This window comes from Diaphorina citri, unplaced genomic scaffold (genome assembly GCF_000475195.1).
Source record: "Diaphorina citri unplaced genomic scaffold, Diaci psyllid genome assembly version 1.1 scaffold673, whole genome shotgun sequence".
Lineage (NCBI taxonomy): Eukaryota > Metazoa > Arthropoda > Insecta > Hemiptera > Psyllidae > Diaphorina > Diaphorina citri.
In genome coordinates this window covers 117810-137699 of record NW_007378106.1, presented here as the reverse complement: position 1 = coordinate 137699, position 19890 = coordinate 117810, and the positions used below count along the sequence as shown (strand labels likewise).

The 19890-nt window shown below is 36.8% G+C and overlaps 2 protein-coding genes and 2 long non-coding RNA genes across 5 annotated transcripts; 1 reads left to right on the top strand and 3 right to left on the bottom strand.

Moving 5' to 3' along the window:
• The first annotated feature begins 3677 nt into the window (after positions 1 to 3677).
• Positions 3678 to 7124, top strand: LOC113468192. Its single transcript, XR_003392040.1, has 2 exons — positions 3678 to 4533; positions 7082 to 7124. It is a non-coding gene; the product is annotated as an uncharacterized LOC113468192 (long non-coding RNA).
• Positions 7125 to 7398: 274 nt separating this feature from the next.
• Positions 7399 to 17073, bottom strand: LOC103511073 (KRR1 small subunit processome component homolog). 2 transcript variants are annotated; one of them, XM_026824944.1, is made up of 5 exons: positions 16769 to 17073; positions 12916 to 13194; positions 8973 to 9083; positions 7906 to 8370; positions 7399 to 7625 (listed from the first exon to the last, which is right to left on the bottom strand). In XM_026824944.1, exons 1-5 carry the CDS (start codon positions 16880 to 16882, stop codon positions 7611 to 7613), a joined length of 984 nt encoding a protein of 327 aa, XP_026680745.1. In that variant the 5' UTR covers positions 16883 to 17073; the 3' UTR covers positions 7399 to 7610. The 2 variants fall into 2 exon arrangements, with proteins under 2 accessions (XP_026680745.1, XP_026680744.1); XM_026824943.1 differs by lacking the exon at positions 7399 to 7625 and having other exon boundaries at positions 7725 to 8370; positions 12916 to 13250; positions 16825 to 17073.
• Positions 17074 to 17997: 924 nt separating this feature from the next.
• LOC113468190 lies at positions 17998 to 18638 on the bottom strand. Its single transcript, XR_003392038.1, has 2 exons — positions 18477 to 18638; positions 17998 to 18294 (listed from the first exon to the last, which is right to left on the bottom strand). It is a non-coding gene; the product is annotated as an uncharacterized LOC113468190 (long non-coding RNA).
• Positions 18639 to 18654: 16 nt separating this feature from the next.
• On the bottom strand, positions 18655 to 19476 carry LOC113468189. The gene is made up of 2 exons (XM_026824948.1): positions 19250 to 19476; positions 18655 to 19025 (listed from the first exon to the last, which is right to left on the bottom strand). The coding sequence occupies exons 1-2, from the start codon at positions 19341 to 19343 to the stop codon at positions 18880 to 18882; spliced, it is 240 nt and encodes a 79-aa protein (XP_026680749.1). The 5' UTR covers positions 19344 to 19476; the 3' UTR covers positions 18655 to 18879.
• Positions 19477 to 19890: the final 414 nt, after the last annotated feature.

The following is a 19890-nucleotide window of genomic DNA, read 5'->3' as shown; positions in this document are numbered from 1 at the left end:
AAAAAATGAAAAAATTGGTTGATGGCAAAGTTCACTCAATGGATGCCGCATTTTCTAGTTTTGCGCACCGCTGGTGCTCTAAATCATACTTTATGTCTTATGCTTCTATGTATACTTCTGCTTTCATAGTTATGCCTTCCTCTTGGTTCTATTTTATGCCGACTGTATGAGGATATGGGCTCTAGGTCGCTGGTCGGTAACCATCTTATTATGTTTAATGGCAAACGAGTGAGAGTCCAGTGTGTTCATCATTAGATCTCTTCGCATATCTTATTAACCCATCTCCCATACATTGTACATAATTAGGTAGATACATAGGTATTCTTTAACCACGATCGAATAAACTACGGCCTAAAAAATTCCCGGAGGGACGGACCCAGCTTGTTTTTAAGAGTTTTCATAGAGGGAAATCATCCAGAAATCGAAGAGAGGAGGAGGGCAGGACACGAGAAAGTCAGCCGTTCCGAGAACAAATCTTATCTATTGAGGATAAAGTTTGCTCCGGGGGGGAATCGAACCCTCGACCTAGGGCTTACCGACCGGTGCAATAACGATTTAGTTACAAATCCAAATTTGTATCCCCATTTGTTCAATGAAATATATCTCTTTTATTATTCTTGTAATCTTTGAAATATCTCTCTTTTATTATTCTTGTAATCTTTTTCAGAACTCCCATGATCGCTGGAGGATTATTTTCGAGTTACGCTAATTTTATTATTTCTGGTCACAATTAGGTATACTAAACGAAATAACTGCCAATCTCTTCGGGGTTTGAACTCCGAGTTTTCAAGCAAGTACTCTCTTATATCCTACCGCAGTATACTACTTAACGAAATAACTGCCAATCTCTTCGGGGTTTGAACTCCGAGAGTTTTCAAGCAAGTACTCTCTTATATCCTACCTCAGTATACTACTATTGGGTTTACAAATAGACCTTTGTGATGTGTTTTACGCGAAATCCGAAATCCAAGATGTTTTATGATTCTGGCCAAATCGGGGTGCATTCATCCTCCTGATGACAATGAAGTCCAAGATGGCTTTACCCCCTAATAATCAGCCTAAAACTTGAAAGGCTTCTTCTGGTTGGAAATAGTTTGACTAATTGAAAGCCAGAAAACTTATTCTCTCTACTTAGAAGATTTATTACTTGTAACTATACTCAATTCTTTGTAAATTAAGAATAGAAGTAGTCAACTAATAAAATAAGTTATCAAAGACTTTTAAATATTCAGAGCTTTTCTTGGAGTTCTGGAGAAATGGGAATTAAAAGCGAATCAAATAGGTAACATTGGTAACCTAGACGATGGTACCATGAAACTATCGTAATTAACCAGAGACTTTCTCAAAGTCATGCTAAAACTTCAACTACCTATGACCTAATACTATAAGTTGCTAGATTTTGGTCTAGCATTTCTTGGGGTGCGGCACCTGTTGATTTATCCGCATTTAAAACTATACCTACACTGTTAATATATAATAATAGTTTGTCTTAAAGCTTGCTGGCAAGTTTCTAGTGACGTTTACCCCCGTTGTAAATATATTTTTCCTCTCTGTTATAATTATAATGGTTATGTATAGATAGTATTCCTAAGTGAAATTATAGTGACGTTTACCCCCGTTGTAAATATATTTTTCCTCTCTGTTATAATTATAATGTTTATGTATAGATAGTATTCCTAAGTGAAATTGTAGTGACGTTTACCCCCGTTGTAAATATATTTTTCCTCTCTGTTATAATTATAATGTTTATGTATAGATAGTATTCCTAAGTGAAATTAGGTGTTTTCTTGGGACTGCCAAACTATGGGAAATCTGTCAAGTCCGTATTCTGATAAAATAATCAAAGATCATTTCTTGTGCTCACTCTCTCTTTCCCTTTTATGATTAAATACTCATATAACTCCGTTTTATTGCAAGGAAGTTTTTGAGTACAATATTATCGAGTGAAAATGAGTGAAATTGGGTGTTTTCTTTGGACTGCCAAACTATGGGAAATCTGTCAAGTCCGTATTCTGATAAAATAATCAAAGATCATTTCTTGTCCTCACTCTCTCTTTCCCTTTTATGATTAAATACTTTATTGCAAGGAAGTTTTTGAGTACAATATTATCGAGTGAAAATGTCTAGAATTGGTGTGGAAGGAAAATCTAGTCTCTTGCCTTTGATAACTAAGGCAACTTGCATTTCATTCTCTGTAAAATAACTACATACTGTAAATACGATTTGTTTTAATGTACTACTTAGATTACATATTAAAATTACCTTACCCTATAGAATTATGAACGCATTTATGTTAAAGAATTTTCTCAGCTCAGTATATTAAGTGAACTTCATACTTCGTGTATGGAAGAATTGTGATCGCCAAACCATGTAGGAGATGGAAAATTTTCCTTTTGTCCATGAATATTCCAACGATTTCAAAATTACATACCTAGGTTGATGTGTACCATTACTACTGAGTTTTAAACACTCAGTAGGTACCTTAAAAAAAAAAAAAAAAAAATCAGTACTTCAGTACCTTGAGGTCAAAATTCAGTTTCTGGACTGTGCTGCATTGATAACCCATCAAAATTCAAAAATTGCCTTTGTCCACCATTACGTCCATTACACAATTTTTTCTTGCATACCCCGGAAGGTCTCTCATGTATCCCCAGGAGTATGCATACCCCCAGTTGGGAACCGCTGGCCTAGTGCTTACAACACAGATGCACTACCAACCAAGTTAACTGTCATTCATATTGAAGTTTGTTTGGGTACAATGGTAAATCTTCCTGGTCAATGAAACAAATAGTCACCCTGAGTTAAGTTTACACTTGTGCTTGAATAAGCTGTAAACCAGAGGTTCAATAAAAAGCTAATTTTATTTGTGTAAACCACTCTCCTTTCTCTCTCTATTCTTCTTGAGAGGTTTGATGGAGGGAAAGAAAAAGAAAAATTCCGTTGGTCCTCATTTTTCCTGCTCTATGACTTTGAAACATCACACAAGTAAGCGCAACTGATCTATTGGTGTGGAAGGAAAATCTAGTCTCTTGCCTTTGATAACTAAGGCAACTTGCATTTCATTCTCTGTAAAATAACTACATACTGTAAATACGATTTGTTTTAATGTACTACTTAGATTACGTATTAATATTACCTTACCCTCTAGAATTATGAACGCATTTATGTTAAAGAATTTTCTCAGCACAGTATATTAAGTGAACGCAAAGTCTTCATACTTCGTGTATGGAAGAATTGTGATCGCCAAACCTTGTAGGAGATGGAAAATTTTCCTTTTGTCCATGAATATTCCAACGAAATTTTGAAATCTGACGAAAATCTTTTCGTGTTCAATAAAAGAGTAGAGACAAATACGAATTACATTAATTTATAATTTTACGTGCAATTTATTTCGTACGATTTAAGCTCTTGTCAATATTTAAGTGATAATTTTATTAGAATAGATTCCAAGTTTTGTTTTTAGATTAAGTAATAAAACTGCTTATTTCTTGTCCTCTCCCCTCTTTCTTGTCCTTTAATTTAAATTACGAAATAGCAAGAATTCTTTAATATTTTGTCCCATGACTTCTCTTTTCTAGGTTCGACCGTAGTAATCTACCTTTCTATTAAGATGAAAAAAAAATCTACCTACATGGCTTATCCTTCTATCTACTTATCTTTCTTGTCCTTTAATTTAAATTACGAAATAGCAAGAATTCTTTAATATTTTGTCCCATGACTTCTCTTTTCTAGGTTCGACCGTATAGTAATCTACCTTTCTATTAAGATGAAAAAAAAAAAATCTACCTACATAGCTTATCCTTCTATCCACCTTAACTACCTAACCCTTCTTCCTATCTACTTACACACTCACGAAACCTAAACGCACACTACACCGTCACGGACACAATTTTGTGTAAAATGGCATTGTGATTTTTAATGATCTTCATTTTCTTCTTGTTATAGATATTAAGACGTTTTCATTTTGTAAATAATTTCTCTTTCTACCTAAATGATATAATAGGGAACCAAATCTACCAAGAGTTTAATACTAAACATGAATAGAATAAATCATCCCTAAAGGGAATTTAGCTGAAAATGTCCATTGAGTACCTACCGCACATTATTCCCCTTTTCCATGATTTACACAATTTAAAGGAAATCTTGGTTCTCTATTACCTAGGTACTTGTGTTGTAATAAAATTATACCTCTAATATATCCAGAATCATTATTCTTTTCTCCTGAAAAAAATCCTGTTAAAAATCCGCAGTTTTTCAAGCCTATAAAATTAATTCAGACAAATTGATATTCAATCCAGCATGTTTCACCACCACACACCCACACAGTCTAGTTTCTTGCCAATAGAAGTAAGATATATCATGTCCTACGTGAGCGGCAATAGAGCGATTGATGAATACCTGCTATGTCACTGCGAGGCGTTTTAAGCAAGAAAAGCTTTTTTGAGTCGTATTATGTGCTTGCACCTCTCCAAGACAAGTCAAAGCAATTTCCCTGTGCTTTTATAACAAAAAACTCTTGACAATAGCTAGGAGGTTCAATAAAAAGCTAATTTTATTTGTGTAAACCACTCTCCTTTCTCTCTCTATTCTTCTTGAGAGGTTTGATGGAGGGAACTGTTACTGTAAGTGTAAGTACCTTCTAAGGTCTCATTATTACAAATTCAGAGATAATGCACTGTGGTTATATACTGGGTTTGGCTAGACTTGGATTGATTTTTTTTCCTCCCTATTCTACCCCAGCCTTAACACAGCACATAACCATAATAATTTCAGAAATCAACTTTACTAAGAAAATAAATAAATATGTTGGTGTATGGAAACACAAGATTTGACATTTATGTACATTTCAAATTTTGCAACCTTCATAAATAAGTACATTAGGAGTTATTGAATTACATTGAAACCTAGGTACCTAGGCACCTACTTTGATAAATTTGTACCGTAGTTAGTCAAACTAATTGTCCAACATTACTTTCCCACATAGAATAGCTCTCCTAGAAGCTAATCCTGACCAGGATTATATGATAATCCGAGTTTAAAATTCGGCCCTTATTGGCAATTGAGTTATTGACCATGTAAGTGTGACGGTATTTTGGCGATATTGGTTTAAAGGCCAATGAAATGGAAAGTTTAGCCGTTCCGAGAACGCACCTTAGATGTCAAGGATAAAGTCTAACTTGGACGGGAATCTGACCCGCAACCTAGCACTTACAAGGCAGGCGCTTCCAAGGTTATTATTAGGCTGGCGGTAAAAAAAAAAAAAAATTGCTAGAGGGAACGGTACCAACGGAGATCTTATTGTCGTCTCGAATAGGATAGGAAAAAGCCAGTCGTCCGAGAACGAACCTCATCTCTTAAGGATAAAGTTCGCTCCGAACGGGAATCGAACCCGCAAAAAATGATGGAAAATCTTATGAGAAATTCCCCCTCTGCCAGCTCATTTCCTGCAGCTAATGCTGATTGTAAAACATTCAAAGATTCCAACAGACAAAATCGGAAAATTCCAATAGAGAACAACACTCAACAGACGAAATCGGAAGATTCCAATGGAGAATAGACCTTGGCCTCAAACTATGGGCGGCTTCTATCAATTTTCCTGCAGCTAATGCTGATTGTAAAACATTCAAAGATTCCAACAGACAAAATCGGAAAATTCCAATAGAGAACAACAGACGAAATCGGAAGATTCCAATGGAGAATAGACCTTGGCCTCAAAATATGGGCGGCTTCTATCAATGAGTTCTTATTTCTTCTTAAATCAGTTTCAATCTATTCAATATCTAATAATGCATTCATGTCGATGGAAATTCAATAGCATTACTGTGATCAATAGTTATCAGGTACCTATATCTACCGAATATACGAGTAATTTTTTTACATTTTTTTAATGGAATATTTATGTTTGAATTATCTTTACGTACCTATAAACATAATTCGATAATAAAAAGAAGACAAAATTTCAATAGTAAAAATAAAATGATGAGAATACAGGATACAATGACTGTGAGATACCTAAGTACAGTTAACTAATTATTTGTTAGGTTTATATTAGACATCCTATGTATTAACATTATTCTTACCGTTTCTATTATTACTGGTTTCCCATGAAGTTTCCCATTCCCACGAAGTTTCCCATGAAGATGCCTATAAGATAGGCGAAACTCGAGTCAGAGTAGAAAAACACAAATACCTAGTATCCAGTAATAATAGAAACGGTAAGAATAATACAGTTAACTAAACCTATTTTTATGCATAATGTCCCTCAAGGAACCCAAGACTTCTGGTCAGTAGGTACCTATATTTGTAAAATGGCATTGTGATTTTTAATGATCTTCATTTTCTTCTTGTTATAGATATTAAGACGTTTTCATTTTGTAAATAATTTCTCTTTCTACCTAAATGATATAATAGGGAACCAAATCTACCAAGAGTTTAATACTAAACATGAATAGAATAAATCATCCCTAAAGGGAATTTAGCTGAAAATGTCCATTGAGTACCTACCGCACATTATTCCCCTTTTCCATGATTTACACAATTTAAAGGAAATCTTGGTTCTCTATTACCTAGGTACTTGTGTTGTAATAAAATTATACCTCTAATATATCCAGAATCATTATTCTTTTCTCCTGATTAGGTGAAATAAAGTTCGTCTACGATAGCTGTTAAAAATCCGCAGTTTTTCAAGTCATTTGCTTTCGTCTACATCAACAAAACACTTTGGGTCCCTTTTCATCCTAGGAGACAGATGTGTGTGGGTGGGTGTGTGTGTGTGGGGGTAGGTATGTGTGTGGGTGTGAGTGGGTGGGTATGTGTGTGGGTGTCTATAAAATTAATTCAGACAAATTGATATTCAATCCAGCATGTTTCACCACCACACACCCACACAGTCTAGTTTCTTGCCAATAGAATTAAGATATATCTTAACGTAGGACATTATTATATGTCCTACGTGAGCGGCAATAGAGTGATTAATGAATACCTGCTATGTCACTGCGAGGCGTTTTAAGCAAGAAAAGCTTTTTTGAGTCGTATTTTCCTGTGCTTTTATAACAAAAAAACTCTCGACAATAGCTAGTAGCAGTGAGTGACAATAGTGTTTACTTGTTTATGTGGGGCACCCAAAAAATATTTTTTTTTTTTTTTTTTTTTTTTTTTTAAGGAAATCACTTGTTTCACAAGAAACAACAAAAACGCCTTAGCTGCTCATGTAGGACAAGATTTAGGTATAGCCCATTACTTATTATCTAGGTACTACCTATCTTAGTAAACTTTGGTACCTACCTAAGATCTTATAAGTTCTATGATTTTTGTCTCCTTTCATTTCTTGTTACCAGCATTTATACTCATGAAAAATAAAAACTTTTTTGTATACAAAAATAACGGATGTTTTATTTCTCTCATACAGATATTTATAGTTAGGATGTTAGCAATCAATCTCTAATGGTCAAGAAGATACTGCAATGCCCCAGTGTACATGGATTTCATACACTAGCAATAGAGCCTTGGAAATATCCATTCCAATCAGAACAAATTATTGTAATTTGGGAATCCAACAGAACTTTTTCACAGAAATCAATCTTACCCACAAACTAGCAAAAGTTCCAAATTCATTTTCCTGCCACCTTTCTCTTCTTTTTTGTATAAAAAAAAAGATGTTTGATTTCTCTCATACAGATATTTATACATAGTTAGGATTAACTATGCTAGCAATCAATCTCTAATGGTCAAGAAGATACTGCAATGCCCCAGTGTACGTGGATTTCATACACTACCAATAGAACCTTGGAAATATCCATTCCAATCAGAAGAAAATATTGTAATTTGGGAATCCAACAGAACTTTTTCACAGCACTCAATCTTACCCACAAACTAGCATAAGTTCCAATTTCATTTTCCTACCACCTTTCTCTTTTTGTTTGCTTTCTTGACTTTCTGTTTAAGTGCCTCAATATCCACATCACTTGATTTATTATCCGGTCTCTTGTACTCAGGTTCTTGTGGAGGAATAAATGCCTGCTTTCTCTTCTCTTGCCTTTTCTTCTCAGCTTCTTTCTGTTTCTCTTCCTTCTCCTGTTTTTGCTTCTCTTTTCTTTCATCTTTCTTGAGGAAGTATTCACCCGATGCCAACATCTTGTCAATTTTACTTTCAGGTTGTGGTGGAGGGAATGGTGTGTACTCGGATTTTGTTTTCCTCTTCTTGGGCATTTTTCTTTTGCTCAAGTTTTTAGATTTGAAGTTGGGAAGGAATCTTTCCCAGTTCTCATTCTTTAGTTTGGGATCTTTAGCCAGTTCTCTCTTTATCATAAGTGCTTTGATGTTGTATATTGGATGAATGTTCTTCATTGTATCTTCAACTATTCGCCTCACCTGAAAAAGAAGAGTCAATTTTACTTTCAGGTTGTGGTGGAGGGAATGGTGTGTACTCGGATTTTGTTTTCCTCTTCTTGGGCATTTTTCTTTTGCTCAAGGTTTTAGATTTGAAGTTGGGAAGGAATCTTTCCCAGTTCTCATTCTTTAGTTTTGGATCTTTAGCCAGTTCTCTCTTTATCATAAGTGCTTTGATGTTGTATATTGGATGAATGTTCTTCATTGTATCTTCAACTATTCGCCTGACCTGAAAAAGAAGACAAAATTTCAATAGTAAAAATAAAATGATGAGAATACAGGATACAATGACTATGAGATACCTAAGTACAGTTAACTAAACCTGTTTTTATGCATATTGTCCCTCAAGGAACCCAAGACTTCTGGTTAGTAGGTACCTATATTCAAAAAGAAGACAAAATTTCAATAGTAAAAATAAAATGATGAGAATACAGGATACAATGACTGTGAGATACCTAAGTACAGTTAACTAAACCTATTTTTATGCATAATGTCCCTCAAGGAACCCAAGACTTCTGGTCAGTAGGTACCTATATTTAAGTTGGTCATACCTATCTAAAGTAGGAAAATGAAAAGGGTCATACCTGCAGAAGACCTTTGTGAGGACCAAGGGCAGCAACTGTTTGTCCTTGCACCAACATGTAGCAATTGGTCAACAATTCAATAGACTTGAGTGTACAACCATTGGGTCCGATATTTGACTTTCAACAAACAAACAAACCATGTCTCCATCTAATAAGCTCCTCCACTGTTGATAGCATTGATCTCGGCTTCATCTAATCTGGGCGGGAATCAACCCCGCGACCTAGCACTTACAAAGTAAACGCGTTACCTTTCAAGCTAACCAGGCTGTCAAATGTTGTTTTTCTTTTCTCATCAAATAAATAGTTAACAAATAATGGTATACCTACCCATCCGTAAAAGCCGGAGCTTGTGCCACGGATGGGGAATGGCTTGTTGTAAGTGAACAGGTATTGAGGATAAGAATTTGAGATGTTTTGAGCACGTGGAGAGGTGAGTTGTGTGGGAAAGAGGGTGGAGAGACAGGACGTACGAGGAAAGAGCTTAAAGAAAGACCAACGTTAAGGTGGAGAGAAAAGACCGAAGTAAATTTGAGAGAGAAGGGATGGAGAAGAGAGGAAGCAGTGAATAGAGGATTGTGGAGGCGGATACTAAAAGAGGGAAATGCCGACCTCAAATGAAATCGGGATAGTGGCAAAGTGAAAGAAGAAGTTGTGGATAAAAGTAACATACTTTGGCTGGGATTGGACATTGATCCCAGCTGATTAACAAGCAAGTGTCTTGACCACTACACCACCAAAACAGGTGGTACGTGTAAGTAAATAGCAACTAATTTCAGCATTCCAATTGATAAAATTATGACATGTTCAATATTATGTTCTCTTGTTCTTGTTCCAGGGCTGATGCGACCTCCGATGGAGAGGAATTGGAGAGAATTGAGAAAGTTTCAGTTCTTCGCAATGATAAAAGAGAGGGTAAGTTATGGTAAAGAATGGCCTGTTAGTGAATAGGTATTCATTGGTAAAGTGAATAGGTATTCATTGGTAAGTACCTAATCGTACTGCTCAAATACGACCAAAGAGTCCCTTAACACCGCTCTCCTGATTATTACCAGGCAAATGCGTTGACTACTACACCACCAAAACAGCTGGTAAGTGTAAGTCTGTAAGTAAATAGCGACTAGGTACAACATCCCAATTGATAAAATTATTGTTTATCCTGCCAGAATGAGACAGAAAAGTTCCTTCCCGCAGTCTAAACAAGGTCTTATGTGTATATTTCATAGGTAAAGTTTATATGTTCGCTTATTCTCTTGGTCTTGTTCTAGGGCTGATGCGGTCTCGAGTGAAGGGGGCAGATGCTGCCACGGCTCCTGTACTTACGTTCCTAGACAGTCATGTTGAGTGTAACAAGGACTGGCTGGAACCCCTCCTAGCTCGTATAGCAGAGGTAACGTACCAGTTAGCCCAATGGTAACGCGCTTGCTTGCCATGCAGAAGGTCCCGGGTTCAAATCCCACCATCGACAAAAATTTTGCAATCGTTTTTCGATTGTAAATATTTCAACGGGTTACTTTCTGATGTTCTGGAAGAGATGGACAAGGAACGCCGACCCTATTTAAATAGGAAAAGACTAGAAGACTTTCTGATGGTCTCATGTTGACCCAGCGCCTAAATGGGAAGTATTGTGTCTCTTATCGCCCATCTGATAAGGATGAGGGACACACTACGGGATGGGCATGCTACGACACAGACCGCATGGGTCTAATGTAGCAGTTGTTTCATTGCTTCAAAGTAAACACGGCGTGGCGGTGAAACACGGATTTAAAAATAAATAAATAGACTACATAATTGCTGAAAAAGGACTAGGTATGTACTCTTTTCAGAAGACCTCGCAGCCCTGACGATTATTATTATTTAAATAAGCGTAGGATTTTAACATCTCTGTATAACTGATAACTGCTAAGGCGTTTAGCTCTTTAGTAAGGGGGATTTTAATTTTACTCCTCCATTCGTCAAGTAACCACCAGCCCTGACGATTTATTATTTAAATACACGTAGGATTTTAACATCTCTGTATAACTGATAACTGCTAAGGCGTTTAGCTCTTTAGGGGGATTTTAATTTTACCCCTCCATTCGTCAAGTAACCCGCCTCCTCACATTTCACATTAAACTCACCTAGTATGGGAGGCCAGGAAAAGCCAGGAGCACTCAGTCATCATGAAATTTAGGGTAGTGTATTAATCGGGGAACGTCTTTAGTGACAATCATTCAATATTCTCTCTAATGTCTTCTAGGTCTAGGTGTCAAATCCTCTGAGGATATAAATGATGCCCCAACAAAGCAAAGTCTGGGAGGCCAGGAAAAGCCAGGAGCACTCAGTCATCATGAAATTTAGGGTAGTGTATTAATCGGGGAACGACATTTGTGACAATCATTCAATATTCTCTCTATTGTCCTCTAGGTGTCACCAAATCCTCTGAGGATATAAATGATGCCCCAAGCCCCAACAAAGCAAATTGTAATATTTATTTATTATTTTATTTTAGTTGTGGAAACATGTCTCTGAGAACGGACTTCTGAAGAGCAAATCCCTCAGTCTGTGTTTAGACTCGAAGAACACGCACAACGGAGGCCTCACGGTGGAAAAGTGCGACTCGTCCTCCTCTACCCAGCAGTGGACTTACGCCAGCAATCTGTAAAGCGAGTCAGCCGCTACGACTAATACCGCCACGATCTCGTCTTCTTAAAACTTTAAACTCCTGCAATGGAAACTCAATGAAGCGCTCCGACCTTGTAATTTGGAGATGGTGGTTTCGAATCCCCGCTTTTTTAAGAGGTTTGATAGAGGGAACTGTTACGGCTAAGGTCTTATCGTTTAGAAAACCAAGAGAGAAGGAAGACAGGATAGGAGAAAGTCAGTCGTTCCGAGAGCGAACCTTTTTATTTAGGATAAAATCCGCTGAACCGCTCCAAGTACCTTCATCTAGTCAGATTACTATCGGTATTATACACCAGGGCGCTTGGTGTCTCGATACATTAGGTAAGAGATGTCATAGTTAGCATAGGAACATAGGTAGGTATAGTTAGGTTTGGTAGCATAACATAGGTACCCGGCAGTGGCGTAGCGTCCATGTAGGGCGTGTATGGCGGCCATACACTCAAAAATTCCACTCAAATACCCTTAAATATTGACTTTAAATAATTATTGTATTCTTATTAGATAGATATTGTGATAGAAATTAGTGTCCGCCCTACACTTGGAGTTAGACCACGCTACGCCACTGGGTAAGAGAAAAAAAATTATTTTATTTTAGTTGTGGAAACATGTCTCTGAGAACGGACTTCTGAAGAGCAAATCCCTCAGTCTGTGTTTAGACTCGAAGAACACGCACAACGGAGGCCTCACGGTGGAAAAGTGCGACTCGTCCTCCTCTACCCAGCAGTGGACTTACGCCAGCAATCTGTAAAGCGAGTCAGCCGCTACGACTAATACCGCCACGATCTCGTCTTCTTAAAACTTTAAACTCCTGCATTGGGAACTCAATGAAGCGCTCCGGCCTTGTAATCTGGAGATGGTGGTTTCGAATCCCCGCTTTTTTAAGAGGTTTGATAGAGGGAACTGTTACGGTTAAGGTCTTATCGTTTAGAAAACGAAAAGAGAAGAAAGACAGGATAGGAGAAAGTCAGTCGTTCCGAGAACGAACCTTTTTATTTAGGATAAAATCCGCCCCGGGTGAGAATCACGCGACCTAGCACTTACAAGGCAGACGCGCTACCCTCCAATTTCACTGAAATAACACTTTAATTTTAGTGCTTATTTATACTGCCTGAATAACCTATATTCAAGTTGGTCATACCTATCTAAAGTAGGAAAATGAAAAGGGTCATACCTGCAGAAGACCTTTGTGAGGACCAAGGGCAGCAACTGTTTGTCCTTGCACCAACATGTAGCAATTGGTCAACAATTCAATAGACTTGAGTGTACAACCATTGGGTCCAATGAGCCTTTGTCTTCTCTTGACGAACCTCTGCTTGTTCTGAACTAGATTTCCTATCTTAATAATATCACAACTGATGTCATCCTGGAGCACTCGCACAGCTTGCTCATATGGAACACTGCGAGAGAGGAGCTTAATCATATCCCTTGCTTTGATGATAATGTATGGATCCCATGTTTTTCTTGTGGTGAATACGGTCATACTACCTTCGATCACATCTAGCTCAGCTTTGATGAAATGCAACTCTAGGGCATTTTTAACAAGAGGCCAACATTCTTTGAGATATTCTTCTCTATATTTTGGAAATAAAGTTGAAAAAGAACTTTGTTCCAGCAAACCATGAGGATTGTCTTCTTTCTTGAACTCGGGAATCTTCATTGACCAAGCATTATGCCTGAATAGGACTAAAAAGTCCCCTTACCTACTCCAGCAGTAGGCTATTACAATTATTATGGTCAAATTCTCATTGCACTGACAAATTTCCATACCTCGGCTGGGATTGAACCCACGCCCTCCTGTTTTACTTAAGCTACATATTAAGGTGTGTCCACACGACGGCTGGTCGACTATGCCTGAATAGGACTAAAAAGTCCCCTTACCTACTCCAGCAGTAGGCTATTACAATTATTATGGTCAAATTCTCATTGCACTGACAAAATTCCATACCTCGGCTGGGATTGAACCCACGCCCTCCTGTTTTACTTAAGCTACATATTAAGGTGTGTCCACACGACGACTGGTCGACTGTGTGTGGACATGGCTTTATAAATGTGTTTTGTGTTGTGTCCACTAGGTTTAAGATTTCGAGTTACGCTAATTTTATTATTTCTGGTCACAATTAGGTATACTAAACGAAATAACTGCCAATCTCTTCGGGGTTTGAACTCCGAGAGTTTTCAAGCAAGTACTCTCTTATATCCTACCTCAGTATACTACTATTGGGTTTACAAATAGACCTTTGTGATGTGTTTTACGCGAAATCCGAAATCTAAGATGTTTTATGATTCTGACCAAATCGGGGTGCATTCAGCCTCCTGATGACAATGAAGTCCAAGATGGCTTTACCCCCTAATAATCAGCCTAAAACTTGAAAGGCACCTCAGTATACTACTATTGGGTTTACAAACAGACCTTTGTGATGTGTTTTACGCGAAATCCGAAATCTAAGATGTTTTATGATTCTGGCCAAATCGGGGTGCATTCAGCCTCCTGATGACAATCAAGTCCAAGATGGCTTTACCCCCTAATAATCAGCCTAAAACTTGAAAGGCTTCTTTTGGTTGGAAGTAGTTTGAATAATTTAAAGCAAGAAAACTTATTCTCTCTACTTAGAAGTTCTGGCCAAATCGGGGTGCATTCAGCCTCCTGATGACAATCAAGTCCAAGATGGCTTTACCCCCTAATAATCAGCCTAAAACTTGAAACGCTTCTTTTGGTTGGAAATAGTTTGAATAATTTAAAGCAAGAAAGAAAACTTATTCTCTCTACTTAGAAGATTTATTACTTGTAACTATACTCAATTCTTTGTAAATTAAGAATATAAGTAGTCAACTAATAAAATAAGTTATCAAAGACTTTTAAATATTCAGAGCTTTTCTTGGAGTTCTGGAGAAATGGGAAAAAGTTTCAGAGATTTAAAAGCGAATCAAATAGGTAACATTGGTAACCTAGAGTCTAGACGATGGTACCATGAAAATATCGTAATTAACCAGAGACTTTCTCAAAGTCATGCTAAAACTTCAACGGCTCATATGGAACACTGCGAGAGAGGAGCTTAATCATATCCCTTGCTTTGATGATAATGTATGGATCCCATGTTTTTCTTGTGGTGAACACGGTCATACTACCTTCAATCACATCTAGCTCAGCTTTGATGAAGTGCAACTCTAGGGCATTTTTAACAAGAGGCCAACATTCTTTGAGATATTCTTCTCTATATTTTGGAAATAAAGTTGAAAAAGAACTTTGTTCCAGCAAACCATGAGGATTGTCTTCTTTCTTGAACTCGGGCACTCACTTTATTTTAGGGAGCCACAATCCCTTTAACCTTTTGCGTACAGAATCAATTTCATCAGAATTGCTCTAATGGTAGGATTCATGTCCTACATGAACCTTAAGTGTTGTTGTTACAGTGGGATGTAAAGAAAACATTTTTTTCAAATACGGTAGGACTCATGTGAGACATGAAACCTCCGAAAAGCAATTTGTGGTAGGCTTCATGTCACACATGAAATTGATCCCTCGCTTAACCATTGAAAAACGAGGGATGACAAAAGGACTCAAAGGTAGAAAATTCTGGAATTCGCTCTGTGTAGGTATGGAGGCGTACTTCCTCTTTATCAATGACAATGACGTAACAAAGTTATAATTAACTTTCAAGTTGTACATTTATGAAAGCATGTGATGACGTCACATTGCTCTATCAATAATGAAAAGTTTCAGTTTTTGTTTAATCATTGAAGTTAACCTTTTGCGTACAGAATCAATTTCACCAGAATCGCTCTTACGGTAGGATTCATGTCCCACATGAACCTCAAGCGTTGTTGTTACAGTCAGACGTAAACAAAACATTTTTTTCAAATACGGTAGGATTCATGTGAGACATGAAACCTCCGAAAAGCGATTTGTGGTAGGCTTCATGTCACACATGAAATTGTTCCCTCGCTTTTAATTTATTTTCTTTTTTTTCCTAGTTGAGATAGAAACATCTGGTTTTTTTTGTCTTCTTCGGAAATCTTCGGACTATAATTCCGAATGCTTTGGAATCATAATAAACAAACACCGGCTTTTCAGTCTGCATTTGAAAGGAGCAACAGATACACAAGTTCCTAAGCACGTCCTACCGTAACGCCTCCTATCTGTAAAAATCAAGCCGACCGTATCGAGTAAATCTGTAGCTTCATGCTGGACATGAATCCTACTGTATCGCCAGATTTAAGTTATATTTCTCCTACCATAATGGCGGAACCATGATTTCATGTGGCACATGAATCTGTCCGCAAAAGGTTAAGCTGATTTGAGGCAAGCCACATCACAGGCATTTGTTTATTTGAAAATTTTGGTCCATAGTCTTCAGACTAGTGTGAACCATGATTAGAGAACCATACAAGATCTTATTGTGAGCTGTATGTCCTCTGGTCCATATTGTTCTGATTACTGGAAAGACAAAACCAAAGACCTTTCCTTATTGAAGTTTGTATGGGTAGGGTACAATGGTAAATCTCCCTGGTCAATGAAACAAATGGCCACCCTCAAAGTAACTTTTTTTTAGAGATTTGATAGAGGGAACTGTAATTGCTAAGGTCTTATCATCCGAAAATCAAAGAGGAAAGAAAGTCAGGATAGGAGAAAGGTAGCTGTTCTGAGAATGAACATTATCCATTCAGGATAAAGCCACCACCTCCTATCATTATATCGTTCATTTCCCTCGACATCTTCCCAACTTACTCCTCTCTCTTCTAAATCCTTTTTTATCATGTCTTGGTATCTCATCCTTGGTCTACCCTTTGGTCTCTTTCCCTCTGGTTGATAACCGCGACCTAGCACTTACAAAGTAAACGCGTTACCTTTCAAGCTAACCAGGCTGTCAAATGTTGTTTTTCTTTCAGGTTCTAACACGGAGGGCATGGCTGCGATATCTCTACTCTCAAATGAACCTCACTCTGGCTGGTCAACCATCTCGTATCTTCGACCTGATTCAAGATAGTGGTTCTGCCCAAAACGGTGCCCAGAATAGTTCCTCGAACATTTCTACCCGAGATGCTAGTCACAATAGTTTTGTCCATGAATCTAGTCATGATAATCCCACTCAAGACAATTCTGCCCAAGGCAGTGCCCAGAACAATGCCCAAATGAGATATTCTTCTCTATATTTTGGAAATAAAGTTGAAAAAGAACTTTGTTCCAGCAAACCATGAGGATTGTCTTCTTTCTTGAACTCAGGAATCTTCATTGACCAAGCATTCTCCATGGTGTGATTTTGAACTAGGGATCACTTCACTACTGTGTCTGCTGTCTCATTGAAAGGTAGGTGCACTATTATACTATTAGCAAAGTTATTAATTAAATATTAATTTAGTAAAATTTATTTATTCATTATTCTGGAAAATTATTTTTCTTTTCACTTTTTCCTTTTTCAAATTTCAAAAAATGATTTTTGATTTTTGTTTACTGGAACTGTCTAAACACTCAGTGCCTTTTTAATAAAAAAAAAAAAAAATCAGTACTTCAGTACCTTGAGGTCAAAATTCAACACTTTTCTGGACTGTGCTGCATTGATAACCGATCAAAATTCAAAATTTGCCTTTGTCCACCATTACACAATTTTTTCTCGCATACCCCCGGAAGGTCTCTCATGTACCCCCAGGGGTATGCATACCCCCGGTTGGGAACCACTGGCCTAGTGCTTACAAGGCAGATGCACTACCAGCAAAGCTGACTGTCATTCATATTGAAGTTTGTTTGGGTACAATGGCAACTCTCCCTGGTCAATGAAACAAATTGTCACCCTGAGTTAAATTTACTTGTGCTTGAATAAGCTGTAAACCAGAGGTTCATTAAAAAGCTAATTTTATTTGTGTAAACCACTCTAAAACCTTTCTCTCTGCATTCTTCTTGAGAGGTTTGATAGAGGGAACTGTAAGTACATTCTAAGGTCTCATTATTCCAATTTCAAAGATAATGCGCTGTGGTTATATGCTGGATTTGGCTAGATTTGGATTGATTTTTTTCCTCCTTATTCTACCCCAGCCTAACACAGCACATAACCATAATAATTTCAGAAATCAACTTTACTAAGAAAATAAATAAATACGTTGGTGTATGGAAACACAAGATTTGACATTTATGTACATTTCAAATTTGGCAATTTTCATAAATAAGTACATTAGGAGTTATTGAATTACATTGAAACCTAGGTACCTAGGCACCTACTTTGATATATTTGTACCGCTGTAATAATTTTACTTTTAAACTGAATCTGACTACCAGAACAAATGCCACCAAAGTTCACACAAACTGCCAACATTATTGGAAATTTTGTTCATCTGAAAGTTTTGTCTAGGCTCTCATGTTGAAGTGTTTGGCAAACACAAGATTTGACATTTATGTACATTTCAAATTTTGCAATCTTCATAAATAAGTACATTAGGAGTTATTGAATTACATTGAAACCTAGGTAGGCACCTACTTTGATAAATTTGTACCTCTGTAATAATTTTACTTTAAACTGAATCTGACTACCAGAACAAATGCCACCAAAGTTGACACAAACTGCCACCATTATTGGAAATTTTGTTCATCTGAAAGTTTTGTCTAGGCTCTCATGTTGAAGTGTTTGGCAACCTTCCCAGCATGTTCAATTGTTGGGGCATCATTTTCAACCTTTCTCACACATTAATAAAACTAATATGAGATTGTATAGTCAGCAATCAATTTATTTTCATGTTGTGTTTGATCATCACCACTACCTACTCTAATCAGCTGCAGACCCAAATCAGTAGGTACGTAGGTAGTTCATCAGATCAATCATAGGATTCCCATCATTCTTGATTTTTGACTTTCACCTTTCTCACACATTAATAAAACTAATATGAGATTGTATAGTCAGCAATCAATTTATTTTCATGTTGTGTTTGATCATCACCACTACTCTAATCAGCTGCAGACTTAAATCGGTAGTTCATCAGATCAATCATAGGATTCCCATCATTCTTGATTTTTGACTTTCAACATGTTTGGCAACCTTCCCAGCATGTTCAATTGTTGGGGCATCATTTTCAACCTTTCTCACACATTAATAAAACTAATATGAGATTGTATGGTCAGCAATCAATTTATTTTCATGTTGTGTTTGATCATCACCACTACTCTAATCAGCTGCAGACTTAAATCAGTAGTTCATCAGATCAATCATAAGATTCACATCATTCTTGACTTTCAACAAACAAACAAACCATATCTCTAGATCTAATAAGCTCCTCCACTGTTGATAGCATTGATCTCAGCTTCATCTAATCGTGCACGTCTATATCTCTGTGGCAACTGATAATCTTCAATGATGGGCCTTTGGCTAGCGGATGCTTTTGAACTTGATTGACTTTCAACTGAATGGCCTCCTGATGATGGCAATTTGCTGCCTCTGAATTTTATCAGTGGAACATGGGGTTTCACTGTGGATACACTTCGTACTATTGTTCTACTGAACATGTTTTGATATTGACCTTTTAATAAATTGTACTAATCTTCAAAAAGCTCTTTTCCGAGTTACTTTTCGGGTGTTTGCATTTTTTGCAATCTGCATTTGGAAAAAACAGCTGTTTTTTTTCAACTGAATGGCCTCCTGATGATGGCAATTTGCTGCCTCTGAATTTTATCAGTGGAACATGGGGTTTCACTGTGGATACACTTCGGACTATTGTTCTACTGAACATGTTTTGATACTGACCTTTTAATAAATTGTACTAATAATTATAGCTTTTACGTTTTAAAAGTGAGAAAAAAATCTTCAAAAAGCTCTTTTCCGAGTTTTCGGGTGTTTGCAATCTGCATTTGGAAAAAACAGCTGTTTTTATTTGTTTACATTTTTTGTGATAAGAGACGCAGTGTAGCCAACAGAAGAAAAAATAATATTTTTGTAAAGCACCGTTCACACTCACAACGTTGCGTTCGTAACAGGTACCTACCTACCTTCTCTCGGGTTCTTTCTCTTCTTTTCTAGACAGATTTGTACCTACTTTTATAACTTTTTGTGATTTATACTTAAAAATAAACAACTTTATTTAATATTAATTTTTACATGATCATATAATATAATACGAGAATTATTACACCAAAAAAAGTTAAATGTAGAATACAATTTGCACTAAACATAAATATTTGCAAAATAAATACAAGGCACAAATTAATTAATCAATAAAAGAATATTTCAGTATGTAAGATAAATTTCGACTCTCAGCCTCAGTAGCAAATAATTTAAAT